We start from the raw sequence: 18,309 nt of genomic DNA, 5'->3' as shown, positions 1-18,309 counted from the left end.
CGCCGATAGCATAGAAATGACTGAAGGTACAGTCACGGACACATTTGGATTGTAGCGATGTGATTGACTTTCAATGGGATCAATACAACCCAGAACTGTCCGTGACTTTACAAATATCCGCAGTGGTCCATTAGGTTGGTCGGTTGATTTGATTTATTTTACCTCTCATTTCTGCCACTTTTGGGTAATCGCGAAGATCAGGATGAGTGATGATATAATGAAATTAGTGAAGGGACACACAAAGAACGCTTATGCCCAGGCCGGGATTCGGACCCGGGACCCTTGGCAGTGGTCCAGTCGATAGGTCACCTAACTGCCATGTGAAAGACCCAGAGTAGGTGATCTGTTGATGTTACAGACGTCGGGATCAGACCATATTAACTTTATTGTACGACTTATTCACATATACCAAATAAATATAGGCCTATACCTCATTTTTATCATGATTGTAAATTTGGGGAATGTTCGTGCGTTCCAGATACTCTTAATTTAGTCTGTCCATCTTCGCTTGCGAGTGAAATGGACCCAATGGATGTAAACAATAGCATCCATGTTACATATCGAGGTTACACACTAAACCTAGCTTCATCCAGTTTTCTTCTTAGTAGCAAGTTTCTCATCGTATATATTACTTTAATTACAGCCTTACATGTGTGCAATAAGTTAGACTTGGAATGTATAACGAATTGTTTTTTCCATGCAACAATGTGTCACCGTTAATTTAGATGGTAACTGAATTAAATGCAAATTGGTGCTCCAGCTCGTAAAGGTTCTAGGTTAGAACTTATAAAAGAATGCAAAACAAATATATTGATAGGATGGTCTCTCTCTCACCACGAGTCTCGACCAGACCCTTCCAGACTAGACGAGACCAGACCGAGACTTACAGATCAGCCCAACGGATGGACAAAGCTCAATGGGGCGTGGCAGATTTCCTTTAAGTGGTGCGACGCGAAAATTTGAAAACAACCACACATCTGGAATGAATGAGACTACAAGGCTTATCTCGCAACTGACAGTGCTGTTGTTGAACAAGTCCTTCGAAAGGGCAAGTAAATCATATCAGAGTTCTTCCAGTACTTAGAGGGTAAATTCTTTTCTTTTCACCCTCTGCTTCCTGTTTATCGGTGGCCTTACCCCCTCCGCTGTTGCTTCAAATTCTCCTCGCAAAAGGAACTGCGAGCTCTGGTTGGCATAGATTAATCTGCTTGTCACTGTGTGTCAAGCTGGGATTGGTCGATTACTGTCTCGTCTGGATCGAAACTTTGGTAAGGTATACTGTAAGGTGTGCGTGCGTATATATGTTGATTTAGTCTACATTTAATGAACATACAGGGTGAACCGTATGTTATAAAAGACAAGCATTACATAAAAGAAGATAATGCATGGGATTCTAATTAGTTTTTTGATGCGAAATTTTCATGGGTTACAAGGATCCAGAAAGCTTTTCGACGCCAGTAAAAGTGTCACCTTCCTTCAGATCGGGATATTGTGAATTAGTGCAGCATGTTCCTGGCAAATAACCTGACTGTGCTTCAAGCCATGAAGTGTTGAGTGTAAATGATTTTGACACGAAACTGGTATGTCAACTACAGATGTAGATACCACTAACTGGTAACAAAATTAATTCATATTGTTGCTGCCAAGTTTTAGTTCCTTTTTGCGACATCTCAAAAGAATCACTCTGTACTTTGACTTTGAATATAAATTTTTGTGTGCGTAAGCACTTAAAGACTATTATGTCCCCGTCATATTTGCTCCCCCCCCCAACCTTACCTAAATTAACCGTAATGTCGTGTACTAAAATATTAAAGCATTCTGACTTAGGTTAAAAGCTGAGGCTGTAAAGGGGCACTGCAAAATGCAGTCCAGGGTGTAATACGTGGAAGTGAGGTTGACATTCAGTGTCCTACGTGGAAGGATCACCCTGTACTGTGTGATTACTTACACAATGCTCAAAATAAAAAAAAAACTAGTCAGTAGTAATGAAGACAAAGAAAACTAAACAAATTTGCAAAGAGATGTCACGTTTGTAAATATTTTGTTTTCCTGTGTTATAGTGGCGCTTCGCTCGCAATGCCTCCTGTTTTTCTTATTCTTATCAAGTTCAAGACCATAGCTACGGGGCGGCGGGATTTGGTCCTGGGCGCCGAATGATCTAAGTGAAAATAAGTTTTAAAATTGATTGATTGATTTGTGGTTCTGTGTCCACTTTACGCACAGAAAGGCTTATCGGGACTGGACCTACAGTTTAAAGTGGGATCCGAACCACTGTACCATGTGCCTCCCTCGGGTATCAAACCCGAAACCCCTTGATCACAAGGTGACGATGTTACCATTACACAATCGGGGAGGCACCAAAGTTGTAAAAGAGCGAATGCATTGGCGTCCCGTGAAATTATTTGCGCGCTATTAAATCAATAGTGATTTCAGCCTGCAAAAAAATTGGTTCCGAAGATTTTCTTGCTCGCTTCGCTCGCAACGTATCAATCTTTTCTGCAGTGCATTGTGAATTACCAGAGTGTGAAATAAGACTTGCCTTCATTGATTTTGTTTTAAATCCATGAACAATAGTTTGGAGGAAAGGGAGCGTACACATTTGAGAGAAAAGTTACGTAATTTTTGCTGTTGGTTTGTTGTGAGATGTATGTATTAGCTGTGTAATGTATTTAAATAATATTAGTTGTATATAATATGTATTAAAGAAACTTTGAATACGTACACAGTTTAGTATCCACGTCGCTCTATGTTACATATATATGTGAAATATATATCGTGCATGAAAGTTATACATGTTAATGTAAAAAAGAATTATATTTGGAATGCATTTATCAAGCATTTTCTGTCTTTCAAAAATAGTTTGTGTGCTTCTTTTCCATTATTAATGTCAAATTGAACGTGTTGAAAAAAAATTCAAATCTTTTCTTCGAACCCAAATGCTTTAATACCAACTTGTACCACTTTTTTGCATAATTTACGAGGGTAACAACATCTTTGATACTAGCACTACTACTACTAATAATAATAATAATAATGATGTTGGTCCTGGGTTCGAATCCCGGCTTGGGCATGGATGTTTGTGAGTGTCCATTCATCGATTTCATCATATCATCACTCATCCCCATCTTCGAAACGAAGTAGAATAAAGCAAATCAATAATAATAATAATGTTATAATAATATTATTAACATTATTATCATTAGCATTATAATTATTATAATTTATTATTATTATATAAAATTATTATTATTATTGGCACATTTATCCTGGTACTTGCACCCCGCCCAGACAAAAATTCGTGGTTGGGCCTCTGCTGTGTTCTTAGTGAGACCCAGACTGGATTTATTTCTGTAAGTTTTTCCTGTTCTTACGTTATCTCAATAGATTTTTCTTTTACAACTCTTACAACTCTTAAGTGCTTACATTTCCCTGCGAGTAGCGTCTACATATCTTTTGTGTTATTTAATGTTATGCAAAGTATTGACATATGACATATTTCGAGAACCGAGACGAGAATGAGATGGGCTGAAGAAAACGATGCGAGACCGACGACAAAGATAAGGATCCCCACGGAATGAGACCATATTGTATAGTACCATCTGGGTATCCTCTCTGACGGGATGACAGACACTTCATTCATTCAGCGAACTTCCAAAATTCCTCTCTTTTCAACTTGTTCAAACCCCGATTTTTCGACACGTTATTTCCTAGGAAACAAACCATTATCTTTCGTGAAACGATAGAATTCGTTCATAGGAACCTTATTGAAGATTTAATTAGTGGAACGAAAAGTCTGAAAAGGTCCAATTAGAGCTGTTCTGCGACAGGAGAAGTTTGACAGGCAAGCAAATTTTAATTAAAGCTGACTAAGGTTTTTCTTCTTTTTTATGGGAGAGAAATAATACCAACCTGTTCGCAATTGTCTGATAGAACAGAGGAAAACGCAACGGTCCTGAATAAAGAGAGCAACGCACTTAATTGGTTTGTTGAAGTCACAAAGGCAGCGAGCGTAATAAGAAATGGTCGTTTGTGTTCACAAAGTACATCCTAGAATATAAAGCAGGGGCACAGAGGCCAGGAGACAGAGCACTTTCCAGTGGTGGTAATAATGAACGAAGGGTAGAGGTTATTTGGCAGATGACACAAAAGTACAATTTCCATTAGGTCCTGAGCAAGTATGTGTGAGTGTAAGATTTTTAAGCTACCTTCAAGCTACCTAAGTGATCGGCAGTTTTGTGTTCGTCCCTAACTGAACTGGCGGCTGATCTTTGGAAATATTAATTTCTGCCAATCATAATCGTAAGCGTGTTACCTGGAGCGACTGCAGTCTCAGTTGCCAAGTAAACTGTGCCTGGCCTGTAGCTACGTTACCCAGTGTAATTCTGCCATTTTTTGTATGTTCTGTGTTTGTTAACAAACAACTAATCACTTTATTTTGATGAAATACTCTATGGGTTTTTCTTTTTTTTTGCGAAGGGAAGCATGAGCTCACAACACATTTGGCAACATTGAGTGTCAGACTCGCGTTTGTTCGGCTAGCGAGGAGCGTTCGGCTCCTCGAGACTGAAAGTAACCGATGTCATCTGAATAACATCGCTGATTCGTAGCTGAAGTTGAGGAGGGTAAGGGACTGAGTCCTTTATTGAACTACTACTGTACCACACACACAAAAACACTCTGTCGTAATAGCGAAAACACTCCACAAGGCAACTGACATCCTCAGCAACCTATTTCCAAACATTTGCCACTCTCCTTAACCATACACGTGGCGGAAGACTTGACAACATCCAACTGGCTCTTATTTTTGACTGTTCAGAGTGCGGATAGTACAAGAATTGCGCATATTACTGCAAGAAGATACAGTATGTATTTCAAGTAGAGGTATATAAAATAAAAAAGGATTCCTTAGATACTACTAATCCCTTTCTCTGCCAATGCTAACGGCTTTTGTGTCTGACAAATAGTTGTACTAGAGACCCGGTTGATGCACTCCTATATTTATATAATACATAGTTATCTAATATTTATTGCATTTTTGTTATTTTACGGCGTGTTCCTTTCACTTTTAGCTAATCGCGACGATGAACACGAGTGGCGATTAGATGAAATTGATGAAATGACATTCATGACCATGCTGGAGTTCGAACCCTGGAACGTCAGTGATTGAAAGTCAACCACTTAACGCATCCAGCCAAGGAACCAGCAAAAATCTACTCTTGTGCAGAAAAATAACAACATATTGGTTTTATCTTCTGTTCGGAGAAATGTTCCCACTTTTCAGTGATAGACTTCTTTCACAAATCATTTCAGCTTTTTCGCAGTGCACATCTCAAAATGTACAAATAAACAGCCCTGGCATTTTTTAAACATCAAGGTCTTCTCCACTGAGAGGAGAACGAAGAGCTTCCTCGAAAGAGACTCCATCTGCAGTGCCTGGAGTCTCGAAACGAGATATTCTTTTCTTAAATAGAAATCCCCAACTCAAGGCGGGGTCGTTTTCTGTTACTGGAGCGACTGACATGGAGACGACAGATGTTTTCGCCGATCTCATCTCCGTCGGGATGCTGGGCGGCCACAGGAGAGGGGTGTCAGTTAGTCAGGGCCTGTTAGAGAGCGGAGGGATATCAAAATCTTCGAGCACGTACTCGCTTCAGCCCTATCTAACTTTTAACAGCGGGATCTGCGAGGAATGCTAAAAAAAATTTGGTGGTTTCATCCAGTGTTGCAGTGCAGATAACTTTCCCACGAGGGACAGGAAAATTCCCGCATGTTGATAAATTAACCTCAAAACGAGGGAAATTTTGCACAACAGATTTTCTCCTCAAAGGCAGAAATAAGAGGGAAATTAGTATGAAAAGTAGAAATTGCTGTTGACGTATTTCATGATTCTAACTTATCAGAAATTTCCATCAAGAAGGAAATCATCTGGCAGGGATATTTTCTTAATCACAAAGTATTTTTTTTATATAGAGGACATTGTTAATGAGAGTGGCAATTTTCTCTTTGTACACGCCCTTCAAAGGTAAAATTACTCAGAAATATCTGCAATTTGTCTTTGCTCAGAGAATGTTTACTCAAAAGGGGAGATGTCACTCGAAGTAGATACATTTGAAAATAGAAAACTTCCCTAAGCTTAGGGAAAGTCATAAATTTCCCCCAAACGGGAAATTATTTGGAGACAGGGAAATTTCTGACGGAAATATCGATTAGAAAATTAATATTTGCTCGTCACATGGATGCAGAGAAAATTATTGTTGGGGAAATCTGGCTATACGGCTCTTTAATGACTTGTTTGTGGCATTAATGCCCTTTGAAAAACTGCTACTATTTAAAAGTACAATTATTTTTGTAATATTTTGTCCCTGTAGGGAAAATTGTTCGAAACGTAACTGGCAACACTGCAGCTGACTTTCTCCTCTCATTCCACCTCTCCTCCCACCCGTCAGAGATTTTCTGTCGACGGGAGAAAGTGTGTTCGGGTGTCGGCTTCTGTAATGCAGATCGTCTGGTTTTTGTACAGGCAAAGAAACAAAGATCCAACGTTAAATTACAGTGAGGGTGCTGTTTCGTGTAACTCCTACACTTGTTAGATCAATGTTTAAACTTAACGCTCGTTCCCTCAGGCAGGTCTTGCAAACCCAAGCACTTAGAGCATTCACAGTCTCACGTAGCTATTCATGTTCTGCCAACACTGGGTAGATGAATTTTTACAGCACTTTCAAAACGTTTCGAAGTGAATGTCTAGTCAAAGAAGCTGCCAAAAAAATCCCAGATGAGTGCATAAACATTTCTAAAGCAACAACTTATAAATAGCGGAGAAGGAAATTATTCTTAACAGTTAGAGTATGTGCAAGCAGTGACGTACCGTAAAATTTCATAAGAATGACTAATCGAACCTAACGAGCTTCCCCGATGGCATAGTGGTAATATCCTTGCCTTGTAATCAAGGGGTCCCGGGATCGATACCCGGTGGAGGCACATAGTGGTTCGGGGCCCACTTTAAACAAAGTCCCGATTAGCCTTTCTGTGCGTAAAATGGACTTAAAAACAAACTCGATCAAGCATTAGGGAAATCTGCTGTTCATCAGTTCTCCTGTTGGTTCATCCTTTTATGGTCGCCCTGTATAATTTTCACGTAGGAACGTTTCCTTCAATCTTGCAGAATTATACCTTGTCCCAACTATCTCTGGAGCAAAGTCACGCATAGCGGCAGAGAAGGGGAGGGGAGAGGGGAATCGAGTGTGCAGAGCGAAGCAGTACACGCTGCTACCAAGGCCGGTAACTGCAGTCGCTTTTCCCCTCCACGCAATCACGTTCCCTTTCGCATGTTCATTGGTGGAGCCGTCTCGCTTCACTTGTTTTTATTTGCTTGCTCCAGAGATAACCGGGACAGAGTATAGTTGCTTTCTCATTATTAAGTGTCCACTGAGACCTCATATTGGGTAGCTAGTTAGTAATAGCACTTGTTCCTTTACCCAGCAATGAATTCTCCAGTCTTTACTTGGACCTCTAACAATGAGAAAACATTGATCACGAATCCTGTCGATACTTGAGCTATTATTTCCAAGGCTCCGAGTTAAGAATGGGAGGGAGACAATGATTTCCAATAATGAAGACGTTAAGTGGCATTGTTGCTGTAACCGCGAGGGTGGGAGAACCACTGCAGCATCACGTCTCGCCTCAACAAAAGACTCCTTTCCACGCTGGGTACCAACAGTCCGAGGGAGATATTGATTTCGTCCAGCCGGCTGGGTGTTTTCGAACTACAAGCCTGGAGGATTTGTTGGGCGGACCCTTAAGAATGTCTCATTTAGCCGGCAGAATTTGTATGCACCGCCGGAGAACCCGTTGTCCCCTCTTCCGCTACTTAATTGGGGAAGGCCCCCGCACAATGGATTCAGGAACCGATGTCTCGCATTGTTTTCGGGCCGAGGAAGGGTGGGAGGGGTGGTGGCGGTGGTGGTTTTGGTGTTGTGGGGACCTCTAACCTCTCCCGGAATAATGGTTTTCGATTGCTCGACCGTGGTCCGTGTCTCCTTGTTTTGCTTCGGAGATGTTTGCTGCTCTCTCTCTCTCTCTTTTTCTCCCACAATTTATCATTCTCTCTTTCTCTCACTATTTTTTGCTCTCACTACTTCTCACTCTCTCTTTCAAGACTTATCACTATCCCTCCCTCTCTCACTATTCCTCTTTATTTCTCACTCTCTTTCACACTACTTCTATCAATGTCGGTTACACTCGTATTTTTCTCATTATTTCTCTTTCTATTACAATCTTACTGCTACTCATTCTCTTAAAAATTTCCATTATCTTTTTCTCTCATGATTTCTCATTCTCCCTCTCTTCTACTATTTTCACCCTTTCACTATTGTCCCTAATTACAGAAAGGTAAAGACGTAACGTACAATAACCAAAATAGAAATGAAAGAGTATAAGTGGGATTTACAATTCTTGAGAACAACATTTGTGATTTGAGTTGGAATATTGAGCAAATAAACTTAACAAGTGCAATATAAGCTCTTATACAGCGTGAGCACAAAAACACTCCCTGGTTTCAAGATGTCATAAAATTAATAGTTACGGGTCAATCCATATGAAGTCATTCAACCTGGTTGCTTGACCATTTTTAAAAAAGTTTATTTTTTGTGTGGTGTGAGCCTCGTATGTTGACAGTTCAGAACCACTGTTATTTTATTTTTACTATCACCGATTTGAAGATGGCGGGCATTTTTTTTATCATGGCGCGCGTCATTTTCTCCATTCGTAAGCATCAGCGCCAACTTTTTTTTCTCAGCTCTGGTAAGTCCTACGACAATGAGACAAAATCTGTGATGTTAAGAAGATGTAACAAAGAAAATAAAAACATAGGAAGCGTTACTTTTCAGCACGCCCTCGTATATATATACTTTATTGTAGATCCATTTCAGGATTGTAATGTTGTTGATTGACATTCCAAATTATAATTTGCAGAATTTTAACACAAAATGTTAGTAAGAAATGAAATTAGGCATGCCATATTTAATGCAAATTATTGAATTTTTCACGAGTTTTGTATCTCTTAAACCAATTGAATCTCAAACTCAAAATTTTTACTGAAGTTACTTATCATGGAGTACTGTATTGTGTACAAATTTCAGATTTTTAAACAACTGCCCACCAGAGATATTTAACCCTGAACTTGAATTTTTTTAACAAAAAGTACATGTTTATGACCCTGTAGAAAATAAAGGATTAAAGTCTCAAGCTTCAAATAATTTCGACACACACTATTGGTACACAGTTACTTGCACAAAAAAATTTAAGTGTCAAACAAACTGCCTTCCCCCCCAAAAAAAATGTCCGAAAATGTCATTTTGAGCCATTAAAATACACAAATTTAACCTTAAAATTTATTACGAAGGAATAATATTTAGAAAATTACACAGAAATATAATTGTAGCCTATAATGTGCTTAACATTACAGATTTTATCTCATTGTCGTTGGACTTTCCAGAGCTGAGAAAAAAAAGTTGGCGCTGATGCTTACGAATGGAGAAAATGACGCGCGCCATGATAAAAAAAAATGCCCGCCATCTTCAAATCGGTGATAGTAAAAATTAAATAACAGTGGTTCTGAACTGTCAAAATATGAGGCTCACACCACACAAAAAATAAACTTTTTTAAAAATGGTCAAGCAACCAGGTTGTATGACTTCATATGGATTGACCCTTACTTAAATATTTTGATAAAATTGATATCCAAAGCTCAGTTAACTCAAAAAATTTTAATATCTTTCTTTTCAGAATCGCTAGTTGTGAATTCGGTAGCTAGAGGGCAGTAACATCGAAAATGGCGTTCACTCCGCAGCAAAGAAGCTGGTGCGTGTTAGAATTTGCCAAAACAAGCAGTGTTGTGAGAGTGCAGCGTGCATTTAAACGGAAGTTTAATGTTGATCCACCTACACACAAATCCATTCTGCAGTGGCATAACATTAAAACATTTGTTGAGAGAGGATACATTTGTGATCAAAGAAAAGAACATTCTGGCCGACCGTCCATCTCTGAGGAAATTGTGGACCGTGTGCGAGAAGCCTTTGTACGCAGTCCCAGAAAATCAACACTTCAAGGCAGTTGCAGGTGCCACAAACTACCGCAAGCAAGATTTTACGGAAGCGTTTGCGTTTTCGCCCGTACCGGCTGCAATTGGTTCAAAAGTTATATCCACAAGACAAGGTAAAGCGACGTGAGTTTTGCGAGACTATCCACACTTTAATGGAGGACGATGAAACCTTTCTGACAAAGATCATTTTAGTGATTTGCGACCTTCCACTTGATTGGAAAAGTGAACAAGCATAATGTTAGGATCTGGAGAAGCGAGCATCCGCATGCCACTCTTCATGTGGAACGTGACTCACCCAAGGTGAATGATTTTTGTACAGTGGCAGAGCGTCGAGTGTACGGTCCGTTCTTCTTTGAGGGGCCAACAGTCACAGGTGAAAGCTACTTAACAATGCTACGTGACTGGTTAATTCCTCAACTTGCTGCAGAGAGAGGTGACTACATTCTAAAACAAGATGGAGCGCCCCCACACTGGCATCTATCTGTACGCAGCTTTCTGAATGACAACCTCCCACACCGTTGGAGAGGACGAGCTGGACCCAATGATCAAAATCTATGCAAGTGGCCCCCACGATCACCGGACTTACAGTTTGTGACTTTTTCCTTTGGGGGTTCGTGAAGGACCAGGTCTATGTACCTCCACTACCCACAACCTTGAATCATCTTCAGGAACGCATCAGTACAGCTGCCAACTTCATCACACCGGATACGCTTGAGAAGGTGTGGTCGGAGCTGGATTATCGTCTCGATGTTTCCCGCGTAACATTGAGCATTTGTAATTCCAATGAACACCACAAAAACTTTGAGTTTTTACAACTACTGTGAACATTTCTGTAGAATACTACTTTTGGTATTAAAGTTATACCCTTTCAAAACCAGGGAGTGTTTTTGTGCTCACGCTGTATTATGGATTCCTATGATTTGTGGTATTCCTCCAGAAAATTATTAAAGTTTGAAAAAGTAAATTACATTTTCATATTTTCAATATACACTGTACAGTCACTGGCAATAAAAATGGGTCCTGAAATACTCGCTTACCTGCAATGCGTTATGGGTGTTGCCTAACTCTACGGCGATAAGTCGATTTAAATAGCAAAGTTTCAATGGCAACTTCTGCCACAGCCTTAGATCCCCACGCATAACGCTTTGCAGTGAAGTGAGTATTTCAGGATCTAGGTGTCCCATTTTTATTGCTGGTCACTGTATATACGTAGAATAATAAACTTTCAATTCTCACAACCCTTTTTCTTTTATCTGTTTCAGAGTAGCGGCCTTCATTGTATTCTTTCTGGAAATCACGTGGACGGTGACGTTATTTCTTCAGGTGTGCCTCAGGTGAGTGTTGCAACTCGGCTACCATTTGATATCTCTTCTCACATGTACCTAGAGCACAAGTAATGTTGTTCGATGTAGACTCTACACACAGGAGAAATGCAGAAATAACAATACAACTTAACCTACGAAAAGGTATAAAATAGCAATATCACGAAAAATAAGGAGCCTTACGTTTAAATTTGTGTTTACCGATCGCAGCCATGACGTCATTCATTGAGGAGGAGCTTAGTGCAGTGTTGCCATCTTCTACCGACATAGATTCACTTTTCCAGACTCAGTGTGTTACAGCAATGCAAAAAGTATCCAAATATGAGTCTAATGATAATACGTTAATACGTATATTTAAAATGTATTTTTTATCTGTTGCGCCTACGGCAGCACAGTAGCACAGTTGTTTAACATTCTAGGTTTAAAATTCCGACTAGTTTACTTTCGTTCACTGTTTTCCTAGCTCTTCTCTTCTTAATTTCTGTGTTTAATATTTCATTTATTTGGAATCTGGTATATTTTATATCTACCTTCTGATTCAAAGTGACTGGGTAATGTAAATGCAGCGTTAACTGTATGCAATATTCAGTGCGCTTGTGTTATAAGAATATGCGTTCTCGCAATGATAAATAAATTAAAGGACACACAACAAACATTTCCTCTCTTCGTGGGTATGCGAGATGAACTCGGCGACGATCAATTTTCTTTTACGAACAGGAGCTGGCTTTTATGATAATTGGACGCACTTGACACAAGCTTAACAGTTCTTGAAATTGGCAGCCCTTCTTTGGAGCCGAACAGAGGGCAAGGCGACCTAAACTGTTCCAGAAACAGCTTTCTGTTTGTAGGGTAACGGCGTCTCATAGGCTTCTAGTCCAAACATTTAACATCGGTCTCTCTGTCTCTGTCTCTCTCTCTCTCTGGTTTTCCATCCCGCTTCCTCTCACCCTCTCTGTTTTCCATCTCTTTCTCTCCTCTCTCTCTCCCTCCCTCCCCCTTTCTCTCTCCCTCTCTCCCTCCCTCCCCCTTTCTCTCTCCCTCTCTCCCTCCCTCTCCCTTTCTCTCTCCCTCTCTCTCTCTCCCTCTCTCTCTCTCCCTCTCCTCTCTCTCTCTCTCTCTCTCTCTCTCTCTGTCTTTGTTTTTCCATCTCTCTGTCTCTCCCTTCTATCTCTCTTTGTTTCTTTGGTACTAATTCACTATTCCCCGAACAGATTTCTTCATTTTTACACAAGAAGCTACTTACAACAATAAGTTCCTGTAGCATTGTCGTTTCCAACCAAAAGTACAAACATGACGTGTCATGTATGGGTGGTGAAATTCATAGCGGGAGCCCCACAAACCATTGACGGATAGCCCCAAAAACCATTCACGGATAACTCCAGCAACCATTTCCGGCAAGGTTAGGTTAGGTTAGGCAAGCATAGTAAAAATTGTGTTCGTAAAACAATGCGAAAAAGTTTTTAAAAAGTAATTTAAACTTTGTATTTTTTCGGTTACGAAGGTTGAAACACTGCATAGCGGATGAAAATCGACAAGACACAAGCACGACGCGCGATGAGACACGAAGGTGTACGCGCCATATTGTGTTTTCCGCAAGCAAAAAAAATACAAGAAAGAAGTACACGTAATGTGAAAAATTGTAATTACGAGGGTCACTATTTATATTTTGAGCCTAACAATGAAGAAACAGGAATTTGGCATTGAAAACTGCTTTATTGTTTTTCGAAGTATTCTCCTTTATGGTCAATACACTTTTGCATTCGTTCGAACCATTTGTCAAAGCAGTTTTTCCAATCTTCTTGAGACACCTCCATAATATGGTTTTTGAACGCATCAACGGCGTCTTCCGCCGACGAAAATCGTTGTCCACGCAATTTATTCTTGACATTCGGGAACAAGAAGAAGTCATTGGGTGCCAAATCAGGACTGTACGGCGGATGACCCATCAATTCGATTTTTTGACTGTTCATAAAGTCGGTTGTTAGACGAGATGTGTGACAGCTGGCATTGTCTTGATGAAGAATGATCCGACGGCGTTTGTTTGTTTTCCGTATTTGACCGAAGACCTCTGGCAAACAAATTGTTGTGTACCATTCAGAGTTGACCGTTCTACGTTCCTCTAAAGGCACAGTTTCCACGTGACCAGTTTTCCAGAAAAAACAGGCGACCATTTGTTTCGATGTGCTTTGAGCGCGAACAACTTTTGTTGGATTGGGTTCATCTTGAAACACCCATACAGTCGACTGCTGTTTACGTTCCGGCTCATATGCATATATCCATGATTCGTCACCTGTTACAATCTTATATACGTCTTTTGAAGCACCACGATTGTATTTATTGAGCATTTGTTTGCTCCAATTGACGCGAGCGTCTTTTTGAGTTTTTGTCAAATTGTGTGGGATCCAACGAGAACATACCCTTCTCACAGCTAAATGATCATGTAATATTTTATATATGCTGGTGGAACTAATGCGTATGGTTGCCTCAATCTCACAGTATGTCACATGACGATCTTGCAGTATTAGGTTTTGCACAGCATCAATGTTTTCTTGAACAACAACTGATTTTGGACGACATTCGCGAATCTCGTCGGTGAGCGAATGGCGGCCACGATTAAATTCGTTATACTAGCGTTTCACAGTGGCAAAGGATGGGGCTTCATCGCCAAATGTGGAAGTAAGTTGATCGATGCACTCTTGTCTTGATAATCCACGTCGAAAATCGTAAAAATTCCTGGCACGAAAATGTTCACGAGTTAATTCCATTTTATTGTTGTCGCTTAATATCCAAGGCAATATAAACGACACAAATGAAGTTATTGACAAAACATTTGAAGTACGTTATGGTCAATAATGCCAGACGATTCCGTGCAAACGTCAAATCGCGCCTAACGTCAATCAGTGTTGCCAAGGCTCAAAATATAAATAGTGACCCTCGTACTTTCATCCAAAAATACATGAATACACCTTAAGCAATGTTCCGCGAAGCTGATAGGTAAGTACGAATGTTAAAAATGACGAAACGAAGAAGTTACAGGTGTTCGGGAATAGTAAATTTTTACCGTTTCTTTCTATCCCACCTCTCTATTGTATTTGTTTCTCCATTTCTTTTTCTCTCTCCTCTCTCTCTTTGTTTTCCAATCTCTCTTCTTCTTCCCCTCTCTCATTGTTCTTCCAAATCTCTTTCTCACCTCTCTTTCTCTATTTGTTTTTCAATATCTTCCTCCGCCCTCTCTCTCGCTCTTTGTTTTTCAACTATCTTCCTCTCTACTCTGTCTTTGTTTTTCAATCTCTCTTCCTCCCCCCCTCTCTCTGTCTTTATTCCATCTCTCATTCTTACCCCTCTCTTTCTGTCTTTGCTTTCTATCTATCTTCCTCTCCCCATCTCTTTGATATTCCAACTCTCTTTCTCTCCCCTCTCTCTGTCTTTGTCTTTCAATCTATCTTTCTCTCCCCTCTCTCTCCCCCTTTGTACTTCCATCTATCTTTCTTTCCCCTCTCTCTCTTTGTTTTTCAATCTCTTCCTCACACTCTCTCTCTCTTTGTTCTTCCATCTGTCTTTCTCTCCCCTCTCTCTCTGTCTTTGTTTTTAAATCTCTCTTCCTCTTCCTCGCCCTCTCTCTCTCTCTATCTCTCTCTCTCTCTCTCTCTCTCGTTGTTCTTCCATCTCTCTCTTTCTCAACCCTCTCTTTCTGTCTTTGTTTTCATTCTTTTTTCCTCCCATCTCTAACTGTTCTTCCATCTATCTTCCTCTCCCCTTTTTCTATGTCTTTGTCTTTCAATCTCTCCCCTCTCTCTTTGCTTTCCAATCTCTCTTCCTCTCCCCTCTCTCTGCCTTTGTGTTCTCATATCTATTTCTCTTCCCCTCTCTCTTTGTTCTTAAATCTCTCTTTGTTCTTAAATCTCTCTTTCTCTCCCCTCTCTGTCTTTGTATTTCCATTTCTCTTTCTCCCCATATCTGTCATTGTTTATGCATCTCTTTTCCTCTCCCCCTCTCTCTATTTCTCCATCTCTCTTCCTCTCCCCCTCTATTTCTCCATCTCTTTTCCTCTCTGCCTTTTATCTATCTTTCTCTCCCCCTCTCTCTCTGTTTTCCATCTCTCTTCCCCTCTCTCTGTCTTTGTTTTTCATCTATCTTCCTCTCCCCCTCTCTCTCTGTCTTTGTGTTTCAATCTCTCTCTTCCTCTTCTCCTCTCTCTCTGTCTTTGTTTTTCAATCTCTCTTCTTCTGCCCCTCTCTCTCTCTGTCTGTGTTCTTCCATCTCTCTTTCTCACCCCCTCTTTCTGTCTTTGTTCTTCCATCTATCTTCAGTTCCCCCCTCATTCTCTGTCATTGTTTTATCATCTCTTCCTCTCTCTTTGCTTTTAATATCTTTCCCTCCCTTCTCTCTTTCTTTGTATTTCCATCTCTCTCTCTCTCCTTTCTCTTGTCATTTTTTTAAATCTCTTTCCCTCTCCCCCTCTCTCTATTTCTCCATCTCTCATCCTCTCTCTCTCTCTCTCTCTCTCTCTCTCTCTCTCTCTCTCTCTCTCTCTCTCTCTCTCTCTCTGTGTTTTCCATCTATCTTTCTCTACTCTCTCTCTGTTTTCCATCTCTCTTCCCCGCTCTTTGTCTTTGTTTTTCATCTATCTTCCTCTCCCCCTCTCTCTTTGTTCTTCCATCTCTCTTCCTCTCCCCTCTATCTCTCTGTCTTTCCATCTATCTTCCTCTCTGTCTTTGTTTTTCCTACTCTCCTGCTCTCCCCTTCCCTTGTTTTCCATTTCTCTTCCTCTATCCTCTCTTTCTCCCTCTTTTTCCCATGTCTTCCTCTCCCCCTCTTTCTTTGTTCTTCCATCTCTCTTTCTCACCCCCTCCCTCTTTCTCACCCCCTCTCTCTTTGTCTTTGTCTTTCAATATCTCTTCCTCTCCCTTCTTTCGCCCTTTCTTTGTTTTTCCATATATCTTTGTGAGTGTGTATATGTCCTTCTCTGCGTTTGTTTCTCTCTTTCCCTATTTGTGATTCCATAATCTTTTCTCTGTCACCAATTCCATAACTGTTCCCTGATCTTTCTGTCTTTGTTTCTCCATCTCTCTTTCTCACGGACGGTAATACGAGTACTACTGTGTTACAATTTTAGCAAATAGATACACGTATTTACATGCTGTTCCTAAGTACCTTATTTACACATTATTACCACAACGTTTCGTGATTAATACATGCTTTGTTCACATTGATACCAATTTCCAATTAGAAACTGAAATATATAAAAGCTTTGGAATATTTATGCTAAAAAGAAAGATACAATAATAAATTACACTTTAATTCAGTGGTTCCCAAAGTGTGGGCCGCCGATGACTTACAAGTACGCCGGTAAATGTTCCAATATACATATTTAATCAGTGGTATGATTGTTCCAAATATGTGCTTATTTAGTACTTTTTACACATAAAATGTTTCTGAATTTGAAATATGTGTTTATATTTTAACTTAAGGCAAGGAACAAAACCACACTAACTGAGCGTTGCAAGTGTTAGATAGGCCTACATTGTGACTTGGGCCCCGATGAAAAATCTTGAAATACTAAAGGCGCCGTGAAACTAAAGTTTTGGAACCCCAGCTTTTAATTCATAGTCGGGAAAGGGAATGTGTCGGCGTATTCGAATGAGAAATGTTAAATTATGCGAGCATTATGTTGATTAAAACAAAGTTCGACAAATGTTTGACAAAGGGAACAAAGGTATTTATTTCTTACGCTGCTCACGACGAAGGGGTAAATATTTTTTCGAGGTTTTTCATGTTCGTTGAGTATTTTGTTCAGAGTTTTCTTGTTACGTCATATCTTAAGTATGACGCATCTCCCTTTGTAGTGCCATTTGTTGTGCTGCCGCAGTCAGCGCTCTCTGGCGGATGAATACGCTGCGTATTTTGCAAACGAGGCTGTCTGGCATTTGAGTCTCGTCCGCATCGCAATCGACCACACTTCACAACTCACTGTCGAACATAAAATGCACGTTATCGCGACACCACGACGACACAGCAAGGAGACATTGTCACCGCTGTTGATTTTATTGCGACAACGCACAGGGAGTAAATGTCACAGCAGCAGTGCATTTCGGGTAAAAAAAATGTACGCTCACGCATCTCTTTAATTTTACAACCTGGGTGGATTGGCGCGAGCATTGCGGCCCGTTTTGAAATTCTTTATTGCGCATCCGCCCCTATTTTTACCCTAACGGAAACACAGTGTTGCAACTCTATAGTGTTTTCGGTACATCCCGGTTTCTTTCACGTTCTGTAGGATTGCACGGTGTAGACCTCGGGCCATATGCTAAATGTGCAATCCTGAGGAAATGTTTACTTAAATGCAAAATAGTTAACGATGATAACGATGATATGGCAATATTGATAATTGTAATTGCGGATATATTTTACCACTATACAATTTTCTTTCGGAAACATTTTTTTAGCAGTGTGGACTGGTGTTCTTATCCCTTCTAGGAACTCTATGATTTCATATTAGTTTCAACATTCTTAATGTAAATGGAGTGTATTAATTTGTCAGATTTTATAATAAATGCATGTTTCTTGTTTAAGAAATTGAAACCCATGCTTTAAGGATATAAATTCATTATATTGTATAGGGTGACCATTAAGTTTGAAACCAATCGCAGAACTGATGAAAGTAACATTTCCTTATTGCATTTATCCGCCACCAGTCTGACACACTTCCTCAAACGTGTCAATATATTTATTTGAATTCTCTTCAAAATGTGAGGATCGAGAGCATCCGTTGAAATGGTTATCTCCCGGAGATCTTCCAGGCCCCGATTTTACAGAATACTCCTCGATTGCATGGGTTTGACCTTAGTGACCATTTGGCAGATCCACTTCTCTCAATCCAAGCTCCGG

General features: G+C 40.1%; 1 protein-coding gene across 2 annotated transcripts in view; it reads left to right on the top strand.

The window, feature by feature from the left end:
- The window catches only part of LOC145995261 (uncharacterized), a 383,578-nt gene that overhangs the window by 254,037 nt on the left and 111,232 nt on the right, over nucleotides 1-18,309 (top strand). For both annotated transcript variants that reach the window (XM_083131837.1, XM_083131838.1), the window contains exon 3: nucleotides 11,362-11,433. In XM_083131837.1, coding sequence (XP_082987963.1) covers nucleotides 11,362-11,433 — 72 coding nt within the window. The remainder of the gene's footprint in view (nucleotides 1-11,361; nucleotides 11,434-18,309) is intronic.

Source organism: Lepisma saccharinum, chromosome 11, assembly GCF_977018435.1.
Source record: "Lepisma saccharinum chromosome 11, izLepSacc3.1, whole genome shotgun sequence".
NCBI classification, from domain to species: Eukaryota; Metazoa; Arthropoda; class Insecta; order Zygentoma; family Lepismatidae; genus Lepisma; species Lepisma saccharinum.
The sequence above is the reverse complement of the archived record's forward strand: the minus strand, read 5'-3'. Positions and strand labels throughout refer to the sequence as shown.